Source organism: Nothoprocta perdicaria, unplaced genomic scaffold, assembly GCF_003342845.1.
Source record: "Nothoprocta perdicaria isolate Ctin4 unplaced genomic scaffold, notPer1 scaffold_693, whole genome shotgun sequence".
Taxonomy (NCBI): Eukaryota; Metazoa; Chordata; class Aves; order Tinamiformes; family Tinamidae; genus Nothoprocta; species Nothoprocta perdicaria.
Genome location: NW_020455969.1, coordinates 1,532 through 18,521, shown reverse-complemented (window position 1 = coordinate 18,521; position 16,990 = coordinate 1,532). Strand labels below are relative to the sequence as shown.

General features: G+C 40.9%; 4 protein-coding genes across 4 annotated transcripts; all 4 read right to left on the bottom strand.

Moving 5' to 3' along the window:
- Window positions 1-2,355: 2,355 nt before the first annotated feature.
- On the bottom strand, window positions 2,356-3,002 carry LOC112956978 (feather keratin B-4-like). Its single transcript, XM_026050468.1, has 2 exons — window positions 2,964-3,002; window positions 2,356-2,727 (listed from the first exon to the last, which is right to left on the bottom strand). Exon 2 carries the CDS (start codon window positions 2,704-2,706, stop codon window positions 2,356-2,358), a length of 351 nt encoding a protein of 116 aa, XP_025906253.1. The 5' UTR covers window positions 2,707-2,727; window positions 2,964-3,002.
- A 4,056-nt stretch (window positions 3,003-7,058) lies between these two features.
- LOC112956981 (feather keratin B-4-like) lies at window positions 7,059-7,409 on the bottom strand. The gene has a single exon (XM_026050470.1). It carries the CDS (start codon window positions 7,407-7,409, stop codon window positions 7,059-7,061), a length of 351 nt encoding a protein of 116 aa, XP_025906255.1.
- Window positions 7,410-11,265: 3,856 nt separating this feature from the next.
- On the bottom strand, window positions 11,266-11,616 carry LOC112956977 (feather keratin 4-like). The gene has a single exon (XM_026050467.1). The coding sequence runs from the start codon at window positions 11,614-11,616 to the stop codon at window positions 11,266-11,268; it is 351 nt and encodes a 116-aa protein (XP_025906252.1).
- Window positions 11,617-15,809: 4,193 nt separating this feature from the next.
- On the bottom strand, window positions 15,810-16,106 carry LOC112956982 (feather keratin 4). The gene has a single exon (XM_026050471.1). The coding sequence runs from the start codon at window positions 16,104-16,106 to the stop codon at window positions 15,810-15,812; it is 297 nt and encodes a 98-aa protein (XP_025906256.1).
- Window positions 16,107-16,990: the final 884 nt, after the last annotated feature.

Here is a 16,990-nt window from a genome sequence, read left to right as displayed (position 1 = left end):
ACTTGGCTCTTTCCAGGCAAACAGAGACATATATCAGCTGTGAGTTGAGAAACTTAGGAAACTCTTAGCCACTCTTTTGCTCAGAGCAGGTGCGTGCTCCTCCTCGTTCTTTCTTATCCTGCAGAAATCTGTTTTATTTGGCATTATTCTGTATTATTTCCAGCAGGCTGCCAAAGAGCCCACGGGTTTGCAGGGCAGCGCTTAGCAGGACTTTTCAGAGGGTAAAGGAAGGGAAAGGACTCTGCAACACTGTAACCCTGCAATGCATTTTAGCAACAAATTAGAGAAGTTTTGCTACTAAATGAAACAAAGAAACCTTTCACTAAGAAAATAAGAAACTTCTCACTAGCCACTGTCATGTCTCTGCTCTCAGAAGTACTAGTCTCAACACCAAGGGCTGTGTGGGCTTCCAGCCCCTCCCAAACAATGCAATTTTGGCTTCTCAGCCCTACTAGATATGATATCTATAGGTTGATACATAGGCTGGCATCCATAGGAGACAGCTGCAAATGAAGGATGAGTTCTCCACAGTCTAGACGGCCACACATTTAATTCTGACTAGGCTTCTACCACATTATAATATCAAACTATGAATTTTCCAGTCTCTACTGTTGTTTGTTAAGAAATTCGTCTCCTTGAAAATATGAATTATTTCATGGAACTGATGTGCTGCCTTTAATTTAGCTTTGTTAATGACTGTAGTCAATATAACTGGGTCAACATCTTTTCTCAGGCTTAATTACAGTTCGGCATCAGTCTTTGCAGACACAGAGACCAGCTCCAAGCAAGGAACATCACGGATAGGCTGTGAGTTCCATCAGAAGATGGGACATGGAGCCATCCACTGTTTCAGACTTCTTCCCTACAGGCACTAAGGCTGCCAGTCCATGGAAAAACAATATTTAAAACAATACAGACAACAAACCTAGAAGAAAGCAATGACCCAAAAGTTCAGATTTCCTGGCTACAGCAGACAGGAGCCAGTTTATAAGGAAATTGTGGGGAAGGGTCAGATCTTTAAATGTTTTAATATCTTTCTCTCAGATCTGCTTTCTAGTCCAGCAAATGTCAGTGGCCAATTCGATGGCAAAAGCACCATTCAGTCTTCTCTTCCTCCTCTTTTCCTCTCCTTCCATACCCTATTTATACACCAAACTGAGGTCAAACCTAGATGTAGCGCTTCAGAAAATGGTTCATCCCTGTAATTCCTAGTGTTCCTCATGCCCATCTAGGTTCTGCTGCCATGTCTCTGTCTTCTGTCCCATCTTTTGCACAGGTACACTTATCTATGAAGTCTACAGAAGGATTAGGAGTTCCCCACTGCAATCTTTTCCCTGAAATTAGCCTATTCCACTTCCGAGGGATGGCTTGTTTCCTTTCTCGAATGATTTTCTACACCATTTTTTTTGTTCATTATCAAATGCATCCCTGTCAAAACAAACACTTATTCATAGAGAATCCATATTAAAACAGTTAAAGGACTTTTTTTTTTATTTTTTATTTTTATTTTTTTTTTTTTTTTTGTATTTGCAATGCAACTAGCAAAGGACTTTTAAGGTGTAAATAGAAGCAAGAAAAAACACGCTTATACAACGATAGGAGACATACTCATTCTAGGTTATCTGTACCTAACCTGAGAAAATGTTCTTAGGATTGATGCACATGGATGGTGTTGCAATAGATCAGAGTGGACTTTGCACTTCACATGGAAAAGAAAACTTTTTCCATAAGAGAGATCAAAAACGTGTCTCACTCTGGCAACTATCTCGAACACCTTTGCACTGCATTTTGCATTGTATTTTGGGCACTGAAGACTTGCAGCAAGACCTGCTCCAAGGCAGGGAGGCTGGAAAAGGGGCTGGGAGCAGAAAGCAACACAAAGAGACTTGGAGTATGATGCAGCACAAATTTAATGAGACTGAGAAATGGAAGGAAGCAACGTACACTATAGGGAACATATTGCCAGGGTGCAGTAAGGGCAGTATCCACCCATCCCTTTCACAGTGACACTTTCAACAAAATGTAATCTTCCTTTTTTTTTTTTTTCCTAAAAGTGGACTGTATCAGTTCAGTTGTGCAGAACAACTGCTAAGATTTCCATGTTTTGCCAAGTCATTGCAAAATACAACAAAGCATAAGCGAACCAAATGTGATCAGAAGCATAAGGCAAATTGTAACAGAAGTAAGACAAGCAGAGGCCTGATTTTAAGCGACGCCAAGCTCCCACAGTTCCATTAAGTGCCAGTGGACATGCGGGCATCCAACAGCATGTCTGCAAAACCATGGCCATGAGCTAAGTCCTTGGGTCCTGCTTCAGTATTTCTGGTCCTTCCTTCTTGAGTCTTCTTTGGGGCTTCAGCATGGCCCATAGAAGCCACTGCGGTAGGTGTTGTAGCGACGGTAGGGACGACTGTACCCCCTGCCTAAGCCTGAATAGCCCAAGCTCCCCAATCCCGAGGAGCTACCAGAGGAGATGGGGACCCCCCCAGTACTGAGAGCACTCCCAACAGCTGCAGATGCTGAGGATCCCACAGCTGTGTTCTGCGGGAAGGAGCTGAGGATGGGTCCAGGCAGCGTCACCACCACAGGTGAGGGCTGGATCACCACCGTTGAGTCCTGGCACTGCCGCACGCAGGGCTCGTTGCAGCTGTTGGCCAGAGGTGTTGGGCCACATGGGGTGGGAGGACACAGATCATAGCAGGACATGTCTCTGGGATGGAGGTAAATCTGAAACACAGAAAAAGAAGCAAATGCAATATGGGAATTGTATTTAAACTCTGTTTATACAGGTGAAACACTATGATATGGAGAATGCATAGGAAACAAGAGATTGCATGGGAAGGAAGGTATTTTAGCTCCAGATCTAGAGTAAGTACTTTGAAAATAGGGTTTAGTTTGAATTTTCCTCCAGTTTGGTGACTGTTAGGGGAGGAAGAGCTGGTGAATTGTAGGTGGTAACTTACCCTGAGGCCTCCGTGGTTAGTGAACTCACCCAGGAACCGAGGAATGTGCTGGTGCTGAAAACCTCTTCTCTCACTTTGCAGAGAGTGCCCTAACCACGTGGCCATAACACTACTCTGGGATAGGGCACTTTCAGCACTGCCCTTGCGGCTGTGGTGGAACGCAGGAAAATTATTAGAGCTCTGTCTCCTAGAGAAATGAAGTTGGACTCTGCAGCCTTCGGATGATAGTGCTCAGCTGCAATGGGTAAGACCCGACTTATTATTCCTGAAGCAAAGCTCACTTGTTCACTTAACAGCGCATGATGACAAACATCCCACCTAGCACTAACACAGCCTTTCCCACTCCCTTTCTGCCAAGTTCTCTCATATAAGTTCTGTCTCAGTCTGTTCTCCCAGGGAAATGAAAAAAAAAAAAAAAAAAAAAAAAAAAAAAAAAAAAAAAAAAAGTTGAAACGCATAAAATTTCCTTAATAAGAAGTGGAAAAGCAGGTAGCTGAGCTTGGGGACTCTTCTGTTTCTTGTGACTTGTCATTAATGCTAACAGCTCCAGCAGGTCTCAGAAGCTGCGATTGAAATCTGCCCAGAATTTTTTGGACTAAAGGCTGCTCCTTGCCTGAATATGAACCGTGAACTGAGTCTCCAAGACAAGCATGGAGTGAGGATTGCTTTCAAATTTGGACGTCTGATGACCCAGGATGGCAAAAAATTAAGTACTAGTATCAGTCAGCATATGAGGACTCTTGTTCTGGTAAACTTCTGCCTTAGATGAATTTTCTGCACACCAACAGACTATTCTGGATACACCCAAGACCTCACTGTTGATTTCCTTTGTTCAACTCTAAGACTTGATAACTTGCTTGAGTCACAAAGCTGATCAAAAGAATCTCTTTGACTAGCTTGTCTCTGAACCCCCCACTCAGCAATTTTTATAACTTCCCACCARAGGAAAACTTCCCTTTTTGTGCAAAAATTCTTCCCGATTACCTCACCCAGAGCAAAAAAAATKAATGTGCTACAATATGATAGAGCAAAAACTAGAAAACTATAAATTATCAAAGTAACAATTTGCATTGTAGAAAGAGAATAGATGGATATAGACTTACCCTATTCACCAAGGCAAAGAAGGCAAGAGAAATGGATGGAAGAGCCTTGAGTTGCTCAGGTTTATATACTGCMTTCCAAGTTGCCAAACAACTTGGGACGTTCTTTGTCTATGAAGCTATTTACGAGCCAATTCTGATTACATGTGTTTTTACCTCAATATTTGTGTTTATTGCTGTTTTACTTCCTTATCTTGCGGCATGTATATCTGACCACAAGTTTCTTTCATCTTAAAATATTCTGGCCCAAATTAATTTCTGGTAACATGAGGATGATTAATTCAGAAGAATTTCTTCTGCCTTCAAAACTCTTTTGGGTCTGTCTGGTGTCATTAAAGGAGATGAATCAGAGTTTAAATAATGCAGTCCCTTGTACCAGCCCTTCTCTTCACGTAAATACAGCATGCAAATCATATAGAATTTCAGCTATTAATGAGCTGGATGTCAACCCAGACACACTTCTAGTTTGGGGATTCAGGCCCTTAGGGAAGAGGAGAGACAGAATTTTTCAGAAATTGGCCAGAAACACCCGCATAATGTAAATGCAGCTCGGTCAATGAGCTGCACGGTGAGAACTGGGAGGAAATGAAGAATCAAAAGGCTATAATATCATCAGAGAACATTTAAGACACTGTTTTTTTGACATTTGACATAGAAGAAGCAACTAAAGAATGTAAGTCCAGTCTAAGGCGATAATACCAAAATATTGCACTTCTGTGGAAGTTTCTGAGATGCAAATCTTATGAATATAGGATTCTCTCAGACTGGCTCTAATTCTGAGGCTCGTTTCTTAGGAGTTCTTCRCCTGAGGACTCCACAGACCCACCTTTATTCCTATCTAGCTCAGCTCTCAATATATTAGCAACTCATGTTATGTTAATTTATCTATGCATAGGTATGTTGCATTGCCCTGCAAAAGATAAGGCTTTGCAAAATTCAGCAGTAGAAGCATCAGAAGTCATATACAAGAATTCTTCATTTCCTATTGCATTATTCATTTCTCCTGCGGCCTCTGCAGTGTCAGGTACATAATGTGTTATGGATTGATGGTAGCCCAGATAAAGAAGTGTTGAATGTATATGAAATGTCTATAGTGGGTTTTTTTGTTTGTTTGTTTGTTTTTGCTTGATATCAACTTTTCTGTCATTCTGCTCTGTTTTCTGCATTGTGCAAGCTGTAGAAACTGAACTTCTTCTCCAAGGAGGACTTACGGAATGAATAACAAAGGGGTAAAAAACACAAACCATCCTTGGCACCAAGATCAGTACTTAGGTATCTTCTCTCTTTGCACTTTAACTACTGAGACATGTAAATCATCTCTAAATTATAAGTGTCTTTGTTAAGATCCCCTGGGAACAGAATCTGGTTTGGTTTGGTCATAGGCTCCTCATGATCTGAGAACTCCCAAGATTATCACAAAAATTTTATTAAAGCTTTAAGCATGCCAAGCGTCATATTATGTAGAAATCTAAGATGTGCGATAAAAACTTAAATTCTCATATCACTTATATAATATTTGGGAGTGAAGGTCAGTCGTTGTGTCATAAAGTTCGTGTAATTGTTCCTGGCCACAGGAACTAGGACTGCTTTATTTTTAATTAAAATGTGGCTTAAGGTTTGTTTTAATTCATCACATAGTTCAAGGAGATTCTCAAAGAAGTTACCCTATCCTTTCATAGTGTCATCAGCTTTTTCATTGCATAGCACGTATCCACATACTCAGGGATTAACCAACTGTTCAAAAATAATTTCCTTTTTAACAACTGGTATCTAGAAGCCATTCGGGGGAATTAATATGCATAACTGCTTTCCTAGATGAATTTTAACTTTTTTTTCTAAGTTCCTCTTGGAAAATACAAAACAATCCTTTTATTCAGCATCAGGCTGAGTACCTCAGCATAACGTTGTTTCTATTGCAAGTCCCTCATTTGCTCATGCAAATGCTCACTCCCTCAAGCAGCATTGCTGCACTGTTGTTTGAGCCCAGACACAGAATAAGATGGCCTGTATGCTCCATCTGGGATCTTGGGTAGAGGCAGAATTTGCGAATTGAACTTCAATGCTCCCTGAAGGCAGAGGTCTCCAAATCCAGTGAGTTGTGTATTATTTTCAGTGCTCCTGCCTCGTCTTAGTGATACTCATTGTGAAAGTTATTCAAATATTGTTACAAAGAACTTTAAAATACAAAACCCCAAACAAAGTTTGAGGTTTGGTTTTGCATCTTACTGTSGTCTAATAAGCTTAAACAATTTATGTAACAATTCTTCCCTTTGTGAAGAAATAGATGTAACTAACTACTGCATACAGATTGGTGGAGTATTTCTGCAAAGAGGCAGGTTTAGTGTGGTTCTTACAATGGAAATACAAAGGCTTCCTCAAAATCTGTATTATGCAGCAAGAGCAGATAAATTCTTGATCTGGAAGAGCCCAGTCTGTAGAAATGAGCTCTTGGAAAAGAAGCAGTAAGGCAAATTAATTATATGTGATCAATGTGAAATAGATAGAAAGAAAAGTAACATTCATTTAAAAAAGAAAACCTTGAAACAGTAAGAAATTTTATCTATAGCAAGCTACTAGTTGGCACTGCAGACCAAACACACACCAGAAGACTTAGATTATGATGCAACATGACTTTAATGATGAAAAGTAGAATTAAAAAGTGTGAACTAGAAGGCATATATTTCCAGGCTTCATAAGAAAAGCACTAATATGCCTTTTCATCCTAGGTCTCTTCTTAGGCTGCTGTGTGCTGTGACATTCAAGCCCATGCTACAGCAAAAGRAAAGCAAGGATTCCTTTAGAAATATAAAGTACAAAAAAACTAAAACAAGCAAAGGCCTGATTTTAAGCAACACCAATCTCCCACTGTTCCATTAAGTGCCAGTGGAGATGTGAGCGCCCAATACTCTGCAAAACCATGGCCGTGAGATAAGTCCTGCATCCGGGTCCTGCTTCAGTATTTCTGGTCCTTCCTTCTTGAGTCTTCTTCAGAGCTTCAACAGGGCCCATAGAAGCCACTGCGGTAGGTGTTGKGGCCACGGTAGGGTTGACCAAACCCACCGCCTAAGCCTGAATAGCCCAAGCTCCCCAATCCCGAGGAGCTACCGGAGTTGACGGGGACCCCTTCATGGCTGAGGGTGCTCCCCACGGCTGCGGATGCTGAGGATCCCACGGCCGTGTTCTGCGGGAAGGAGCTGAGGATGGGTCCAGGCAGCGTCACCACCACAGGCGAGGGCTGGATCACATAGGTCGAGTCCTGACACTGCCTCACGCAGGGCTCGTTGCAGCTGTTGGCCAGAGGTGTTGGGCCACATGGGGTGGGAGGACACAGATCATAGCCAGACATGTCTGTGGGATGCAGGTAAAACTGAAATAGAGAAGAAATCAAGGGTAATATAGAATCTGTGTTAAAGCTGTCAGCTACATAGATAACATATTAGAAAACTAACTATACAGGGTGGTAATTATCTATTAGACAGAAAACCACAGTAATTCGAAAATAACACAGAGCAATCTGATTTCTCTTTCTGTTTGCCAGCACTACCCCCTTATCCCAACACCGGATTTTTGTGCAGCCAAGGGAACTGGGAGCCTTGTAAAAACCATCTTTAAGACGAGCTCTTTGAAGACGTCTTATAAATGAAACTGAACAGGTAAACCTGGAGTGAGGAAAGGATTTTTTTCCAGATCAGACATTTCCACCATAGTTATAGTCCAATGGAATTGAATCTACTGGAATAAATACTTTCCTGTCCATGGAAAAGAGGGAGTGGGATAGATTCAGGAATTCAGAGTGATTTTCTTTCTGTCTAGTTACAGATTCTGAAAATGAGACTTTATATTTACTTCCAGGCCCTTTTGTCTCTGGTTTTGACTGGCCTCTAGAATGGATCATGAAAGTGCTTATTTTGAGAGTGCCATTCTTGCCAGGATACTCCAGCACACCTTGTATCATAAATTATTCCTTTCTTTTTGAAGGAAGTACTTCTTTCTAATTTTCTTCCCTCAAAGGGAATGAGCTAGCAATCTTCTAATATTTATCAAGAACTAAGGATAAAATAAAAGTAGCCATCAAAGTAAAAACTTAACATGTAAAAAGACACTGAGTAGGTTTAGACTTACCTGTTCACCAACACGAAAAAGGCAAGAGAAGTGGATGGAAGAGTCTGGGGTTGTATAGGCTTTTATACTGTATCCAGACTGCCTGAGGATCTGAAACATGGATTATGCATGAAATTACCTAATGATCAGCACTTTTGCATGCAAAATCCACCAAACTGGTTAGACCTTTTATTTCAAAATATCATTTTGTACTTCTCTGTTTTTCCTCTCACCTATTACATTCCACCACTGACATCTTTCATCTTCAGCTGTTTGCAATCTCTTAATTCTTTGAAAGACTGTGGTGATTCATCTGAACTACAGCAGTAATTATATTGCCTCCTAAGGCCAATGCCCTAGTTATATTTCATTTTGGTCATCAGGATAGAGCTTAACGAGTGCATATGTGATGCATAGCCCTTACTCAAAACATCACTCTTTTAGGTGAACAGTCATTTCACTTGGCAGGACTGAACTCGATTCCTAAGCATTTGCATTTCGAGGACTCAGCCTGACCACAAGACTAAGTGCGTAAGAGATATCCCCAATTTTTATCCATCGGCACCATTTCAATCTCATGCAACTCAGAARAACACCAAATTTCCATGAGTATTACAAAGGCCAAGGAAATTATTAGCAATGAGAACTGCTGAGATGCAACACTTTCCAGATCTGTTCAAGCTAACTTTTTTTTTTCAAGTCCATATAAACACAGCTAATGAAACATATGCAAGAATGTATTCTTTTTACTTGATCAAAATTCCATCTTCTTGTTCCCTGTTAAGGTGACAAGCAATCACACTTCAATGGGAGAGTTTGATGAGTCGATCCTATTACTTTGGAACACTTATTAACCACCTATAATTCTGGATCTGATTTCCATGCACCCTTTCATCTAAGGAATCACCATTACTCATGCTTGAAACCCCAGGAAGTCAYGGTAATGTGCAGCAGTTTTCATACAAAATTGAATATGAATGGGTATGTTAAGATTGCTTTTGAGCATTGGTTCTTAGAGACAGAGCACTGCCTAAACTAAACTATGATGTCAGAAGGAGTTACACCCAGCAATTCTCCATTTATCAGTAAACAATTTACATCCCCTTTGCAGCTTGAGTGGTCTATGCTGACTGCATTCCAGAGGGCTGGAAATGCTTGCACCAATGGAAAGTATGCAAAGACAAGTAATCRGGTCACCCTGGGCACCACAATCCCTCAGCGAGAGATGTGAATTAATACTAAATGAAGGGCGTCTTTTTAATGCTTCTTCAGAAGAATAAAGCCCTCCAATATCYAGAGCAACCTCCCACTAACCACTCAGATCTGCAAAGTTTCCTGCTGCCTAATGTTCACGGAAGGTGAAAAGATCTCAATGCTAACATCAGCTAAGTCAAAAATATGTGACTCAAGATCAACTCACAAAATGCACATGCCTTGAGAAACTTTATTTTATCACAAATTGTCATAGCTAATTCTAAAAAAAATAAAAAACAGATCTTCACCTTCTGCAGATTCCTAGTATATCATGTTCTAATGGCTCTTAACAGAAACTTACCTTCTTATTGCTAGAACCACTACTTTTTCTTCAAAATCTCTGCTATCCAATGTACTTGTAGTCTTTACACATTTTAAAAATATGTCTCCTTATGGAAACTGAAAGCTATTGTTCTAACCCTCTTACATTTATGCAAAGACAGCTAAAGAATGCTAACTTTTCCTCCATTCTTCCCTCTAGAGACAGAACAAGTTTTTCTTGGAGGATATRTACTATTTCAGAAAGAGACTCATTAATGATCTAGAAATATTTCATTGATATTCTGCCAGTTTAGCCTAAGTGGYGTTTGGATTTCATGAAAAAGTTTGAAAGTTTTTGGATCTTGCTCTTTGGGATTAAAGATCATAGATCAAAGATCAAAGGTCAACCATAACAACATAACAGCTTCCTTACAGAACACTAATGGGATTTCCTAGTCCAGGCTCTCAATTAAAACATATTGCTAAATAACAAAGTACATTCATAAGAGGCTGGGGAACTAGTAAATTGCTGAAGAGAAGACAAATCACTTACATGAACTGAAATTTGTATCATTCTTATGTTACCTTCAGAGGTGTGAGTGTAAAATACTTCAAAACATTCAAATGATCCATAAGTGTCTGAGATGAAAGGACCTCTAAAGGCTTTTCATCTGATGCCAGGATGAGACCAGACTAGAACATAAACCTTAAACAAAGCAATTTAACTACTAGGGATAATTTATCCAGCAACAAAATTTGTGTGATASCTAGAATATTTTGAAGTATAAAGAAGAAGTCTCAAGTCCTCCCTAAACCGGAACATCTTCAGAATTTCCCAAAGATCTGTTGCTTTAGTATCCACAATGACTGTGGGAATTGTGTTTTTTAATCTCATGTCCTTACCTTCACAGAAAATATGTTATCCAAGAGTTTCTTAAAGTTTTTACTGCATAAAGCTAGCATTTCAGCTGCAAAATACAGTATTTTCTTTATTATGAGCTCTGAATGTATCTTGTTCGACTCTCATTACTATCTCCAGTAGAATTCATTTTGTCTTTATGCTTTGTAGCGGTCATCTATACAGTGATGAATTTCACCCAAAGATGCAAAAGGAAGGAGCAGAGAAAAGAAAAATAAGAGAATGCTTGAAATTTGATAGAGGGGAACTTTAATGACACCAAAGAGCAGAACAAAACAGTGCAAAGCAGCAGGCTTTCATTTGGCAAGAATGACATTTCTCACGGTGATATGTGCCACAAGCAGCACTCTCCTCTCAGTGGAGCATTTTGTCTTGACAACCAAGCCCTTTACATTGTCTAAATTTTAAGTTCTACACCAGGCACTATCAAACACATCGATGCACAACAGAACAACATCCTTGAGTAGAAATATAAAGTAGTATAACAAGAGAAGAAGCCTGATTTTAAGCAATACCAAACTCTCACAGTTAAAGGTGGGATGGGAAGGGGAGGATGTTGTTGGGGAGTCCAACACTGTGTCTGCAAACCACGGCTGCGAGCTCAGTTCTGCATTCGGGTCCTGCTTCAGTATTTCTGGTCCTTCCTTCTTGAATCTTCTTCAGAGCTTCAGYATGGCCCATAGAAGCCACTGCGGAAGGTGTTGTAGCGACGGTAGGGACGACTGAACCCACCGCCTAAGCCTGAATAGCCCAAGCTCCCCAATCCCRAGGAGCTACCAGAGGAGATGGGAACTCCCTCGGTGCTGAGAGCGCTCCCAACAGCTGCGGATGCTGAGGATCCAACAGTGGTGTTCTGCGGGAAGGAGCTGAGGATGGGTCCAGGCAGCGTCACCACCACCGGAGAGGGCTGGATCACATAGGTCGAGTCCTGGCACTGCCGCACACAGGGCTCGTTGCAGCTGTTGGCCAGMGGTGTTGGGCCGCATGGGGTGGGAGCACAACGTTCGTAGCAGGACATATCTGTGAGTTGGATGTAAAGCTGAAATATAGAACCAGAAATGAATGCAGCAGAAGCACCATACCACACTGATGTTCATCCAACTCAAGCACCACAATATAGGAGCTGTATAAGTCACAGTCTAGGGACTGAGTGGTGAAGGGAACCACTTCTTCTGAGCAATAAGAAGAGGAAAACTGAAATAATCCTCTCAAATACTGGTTAGAGATCTGTGACTTTAGCTTTAGTATTTTGAGTGGCTGAAAGCTTGTGGTTCTAATAACTGCTTTCTAAACCATCAATTCTTTCTAGTTTCCTTTTTGACAGCTGTTTCTTTTAGCATTTCATTCACTTTAAACTACCTGTTTCCTGCTGTGCCCTATATCAGATCCATCATAATCAAAAAGGGGAACACCAAGGAAATTTTCTATGGCAAGAAAGCATGGAAAAAATAGCAACAAATGTGATTCTTCTGGAAGAAAGCTCTAAAGATAAATGCATTCACATCCCTTATAAACACTGTGATTTTCTGTTGATAGCAACTCAGCTGAAATTTCAAAAGTTACTGGTAGTGACTATGGTCGTAAAAACTATAAAATCCTAGTTAGTCCTTTAGAGATGGCAGAGTACATAGGTCAACCATTTAGTTTGTTAATCTCTAATATTAATAGTATTGGAATTTGTAGGTCACTTAATGCATGTGAATACTGATATTTGAATAAATTTGTATCAGCATTTCAAAGATCTATATGCTCAAGAAATCCCTGCAATTCAAGTACCAATAAAATTCCCCTTTTTTTCTAATAGGAAAAGTCTCCCCTCAACACATTACTGCGCCTAGAATACCTTAGAGCAGAAAAATTGCATCAAATTGTCATGACAGCAAGAATTCAGTACATAAAGAAGAAGTAGATTTGAACTAACCTTGCCCACCAAACAGAAGAGGGTAGGAGAAGTGGAAGGAAGAACCTTGAGCTGAGCTAGCTTTTATATTGCATCTCTGATGGCCTGAGGACCACAGACATGCTTTGAGCTTGAAATTATTTACAAACAAGCAGTCCCAAATGCAAAAGGCTTCCAACTGGTTAAATGTCTTTTCCTCACTGTTCTTTACTTTGTTTTCATTTCCTGGTCTTCAGACATGCATATTTCATCATACAAGATTCTCTCATGGCATTATGGGGCAAAATTATTCYTGGGCTACTCAAATAAATGTTTCACTTCAGTAATCAGGATGAAACTTTGGAAGAATTCCAAAGAAGAAGATTCCTAAGATATATAATTCATCATTTTTTTTTTCTCCTGTGGATAGTACACCTGTAAATCTTTAATAAACTCTTGTCTCCACCAATTTTAACAAAGGTGTGACTCCAGCTGAGCGTAAGAAGAACATATCCTGAACTTTCATGCTTCTTTTTGAGGCCTGCAAAGACACACAGGCATACATATGTCTGAAATCCCACTGAAGGCCGCAAGAAAGAACCAGATCTCTATGTAAAAAAATCAAAGAAAATCACTCTTTCATCAAATACTGATGGAAGCAGAAATAGCTTCTTGGGTGGAGCTTCAAAAAGCTTCACATCTTTCATTAAAATTCCCCACATTCTTCTTCTGCAGATTTTCACCTGCTCTTTATGTTTCAGTAGCATTATCTAAAGTGACTTATTGACATTCAAAAATTTCACTTCCTTTCCAGGTCTGAACAACTCTGTCAGGCCACAAATGTGTGGCAAAATCATCTTTGAAACATATTTTTCTGTGACAACAGAACTGGCAACCTCAAAACACTAATTTGCCTGTAAAACTTGTAACAATATCCATAGAAGTTTTCAACGCTTCTGTTCTGCTTTCTTCTGTTAGCATGAGAGCTTCTATATGGTACAGGATGTCATGTTTTAAAAACACACTCATCAAAGATCACTAGTATTTTCAAAAAGATTCAYGAACTGTCTCCCAACAGTGGCCTGGCTCCATACAGGATGGTTTGGCTCAAAGAACTCATCTAGGAGACTTGGATCTCACCAGAGACGAGATCAGAGACTGAAAATTGCTCTTAACTGGGTCAGAGATGGAACTGCACAGAGTTTTAAAAACATCTTGAATGTGATCTTTGATTGTACTCTTGAGACACTTGCAAACTAAGAAATTGCTGAGAAGTGAAAAAATTGCTTTGTTAAACTGTGCTTTGAGTCATCTCATATTGACTTTGTTAGAGTCAGTACAAAAGAATCAGAAATTAAAAGCACCCACAAATTCTGAAGATGAAAGACTTTTAATAGGCCCAACGTGCTTCCCATGCAAAGCCAAGATGAACTTACACTGGAAAACAACAACAACAACAACAACAACAACAACAACAAAACATTATTAAAAAAAAAATCACCTGAAAATGTGTATTTGGGAACCAGTTAATTCATGCAAAGAAAGGGTGCCTCAGGAGTCTCAAGCAGACTGAGAATTTGGGAAAAACCTCTTAGTGTATCTATTTCTCTGATCTTGACTTGCAAAGAAAACATAGCTTTCAAATTAATAGCATATTTACTAACGATTTTAACAACCTACACAAACGCTCTGTGTCTCCATGCTGCCTTAGCTCTAAGGCATTTCTAAAATCATTATTAGCAGAACAGGCATAGGAGAGAAGAGTTTTCACATCCAAAACATGCACCATGATGACACCTTCCAATGCAGGATGTTGCCAGACACATGCCACTTAGCAAGTTATTTCATCCTCCTGAGTCTTATTTCTATACTCTTCATGATTTTTTATGTCACTTCTGTTTGTATCACAGAAAAATGTCATATTGCCATCAGAAATTAATTTGTTTTTTGGTATGTATCAGAGTAAGATAAGTGATTTCTTGGAGAAATTGCTTCTCTCATACAGGTTCTGTGGGCAGAGAGCCATATAGGCACACATGCTTTCCAGGTCTTTCCATGACCTGGGATGGTCACCACCTCCTTAAGCTGGTGTCGAGGCAACAAAAACAGTGTATACAACTAAGTAAAGTGATAGATAAAGTGATAGGTATTAGACATGGTGGGGTCTATGATCGAAAGTTGTCTTCTAAGTCTATTTTACTAAAGTCATGGAAAGCTTCAAGTATCAAGGAGATATACCTAGCAATATTTCTGGTTGCTCATTGATGTACATTTTTCCGCTTTACTACTGGTGCTCTTATGTGGATTACCTAGAGAACAGGTATTATTGGGATTGAATTTAGGCTTGGAAKATTAGAGGACTTCAAAGTCCAGCAAAAATGTACTAATGGTCCAGGAATGTAAAGTGTCTTAGACCTCTGCTAAGATTGGAACAATCATTTCACCTTTGAAGCGGAGTCAATACCACAGCAAATACTTCAGAAAGTATGTCGTACTTTAAAGATGGAAAAGAGAGTAGTATTCCATCTGATCAAGGGATAAAAATAGATTTTCTCAAGTAAAAGCTATTTCTTATAGCTTTTCTTAAGCATATTAAAGTCGTCACAATTTTGAGGATGCCAAGTGGATGACAAAGCAAGAGCTCCTTCAAATTGAAAGACCRAAATAAGAACATGGATATACCAAARAARRAAAAAAAAAGTTTTGGTAAATCTCTAACAAATGAGAACATGTAAGGAAAACTCTTGAATTCATCAAGAACAGTGTAAACAGTGAAATTCCTTCATTGAGACTTAGTCTCCTGGTCTGTTCAACTGACAGTTTCCAGYGAGAGTCCCTTTAACCTTTGCAACGGTGCTATATAAAATGGAAAATTTCACACCAAGATGCTGAAATTTAAAAAAAGGAGCAGAAAAACAGAGTGAGACTCAAATGAGGATGCCGCACAAGTTTAATTATAAAGAAAACTATGATGCATTCTGCAAAACAAAAAGAGTGAAACCAATCAAACCCAAGAGAAAATAAGGCYCTGCTTTTCCTTAATTTCTGAGTAAATCCACACCACTGGCAACTTAAAAGAACTGCAACATACCAAGGCAAATTAAAATCACAATAATAGATACAAGCAAAGTCATCAAAAGCAGAACTTTAAAGAATACAACATCCCTTGGCCAYGTTTCCTGGCATCAMAGGTGGRCACCTTTGCTTCATGCCTGCTGTGCAGGAGGCCACAAAGATGCTCATCCCATGGGGAAACTGTGGTCTGCAGCTGCGTGCTGAGTCCGGCAGTGCTCTTGAGGCCTTCAAGTGCTCACTGGATGTGCAGGCAGCGTTTAGTAGGGCAGGCACCTTCTTGTAAAGGTGCGACCACCCAGGCTGGAGAGGCCAAAGCCCCCGGAGGAGATRGGGACTCCCTCCTCACTGAGGATGCTGCCAACAGCAGCAGAGGTGCTGGATCCCACGGCGGTGTTCTGCGGGAAGGAGCTGAGGATGGGTCCGGGCAGGGTGACCACCACCGGAGAGGGCTGGATGACCACGCGGGAGTCCTGGCACTGCCTCACACAGGGCTCGTTGCAGCTGTTGGCCAGCGGGGTTGGGCCACAGGGACGGCACAGATCGTAGCACGACATGTCTGCGCGATGGAGGTGCACCTGGAAGGGAGGGCAGGAAAAGACGGGCAGCGTGTGAGGAGCGGCCAGAGCACGGCTAGAGTGAGGGCAAAGGCAGAGTGTGTGGAGCAGGGAGAGGTAGCCAGGGAGCAGGAGGGAGAGGAGAGCGAGGAGAGCGAGGAGAGAGAGGCCGAGGGGATGGCAGCTCGCCTTGTTCACCAAGGAGGAGAAGGCAAGAGCAGTGGATGAGAGAGCCTGGCGTTGGGCTGCCTTTTATACTGGTCCTCATGCCCGAGGTTCAGAGACACCCTCTCTGTGTGTCATCTGTTTACCAACACGCTCATCTTGGATGCAAAACATCCCCATTAAGGAAATGGGGACGCTGGTTTTTGTTCCCTGCAACATTGCCTTTTCATTTCCATGCTCRGGACATGCCCCTTCTACCACCCAGGGCCTTTCAAGTGACTCTATTAGAGATCTTGGGCTTCTCTGGAGAATTGCATGCTGTTGCCAACAGATGCAAATGAAGACATCTGAAAGGAGATGTCCAGCCTCATCAGCCAATGACAGCTTTTTACCTACTGGAGCCCTATTTTTTAATATTGGTCCCAATGAATTGAGATGCTCTCCTTGTCATCCTRGAGTTCTAGGCTGTACTTCCATTTGCGATGGAGGCCACATCAATCGCTCTCTCTAACACCGTATTTACTGAGACTCTTTTTGGCATCATCATTCTGGGCAGGACAACCATGCTTGTGCGAGAGCACTTATTTTGTTGCTGGGGAGTTCTTAGCCTGCTTGCTTTGCAGTCTCCCTCTCACCCTCACTTCTTGCCCGGTCTCATAAAACCACGTTGCGAAGTGTAAGGAAGGAACTTTATCTCCCAAATGCTTTTGCGAGTCAGT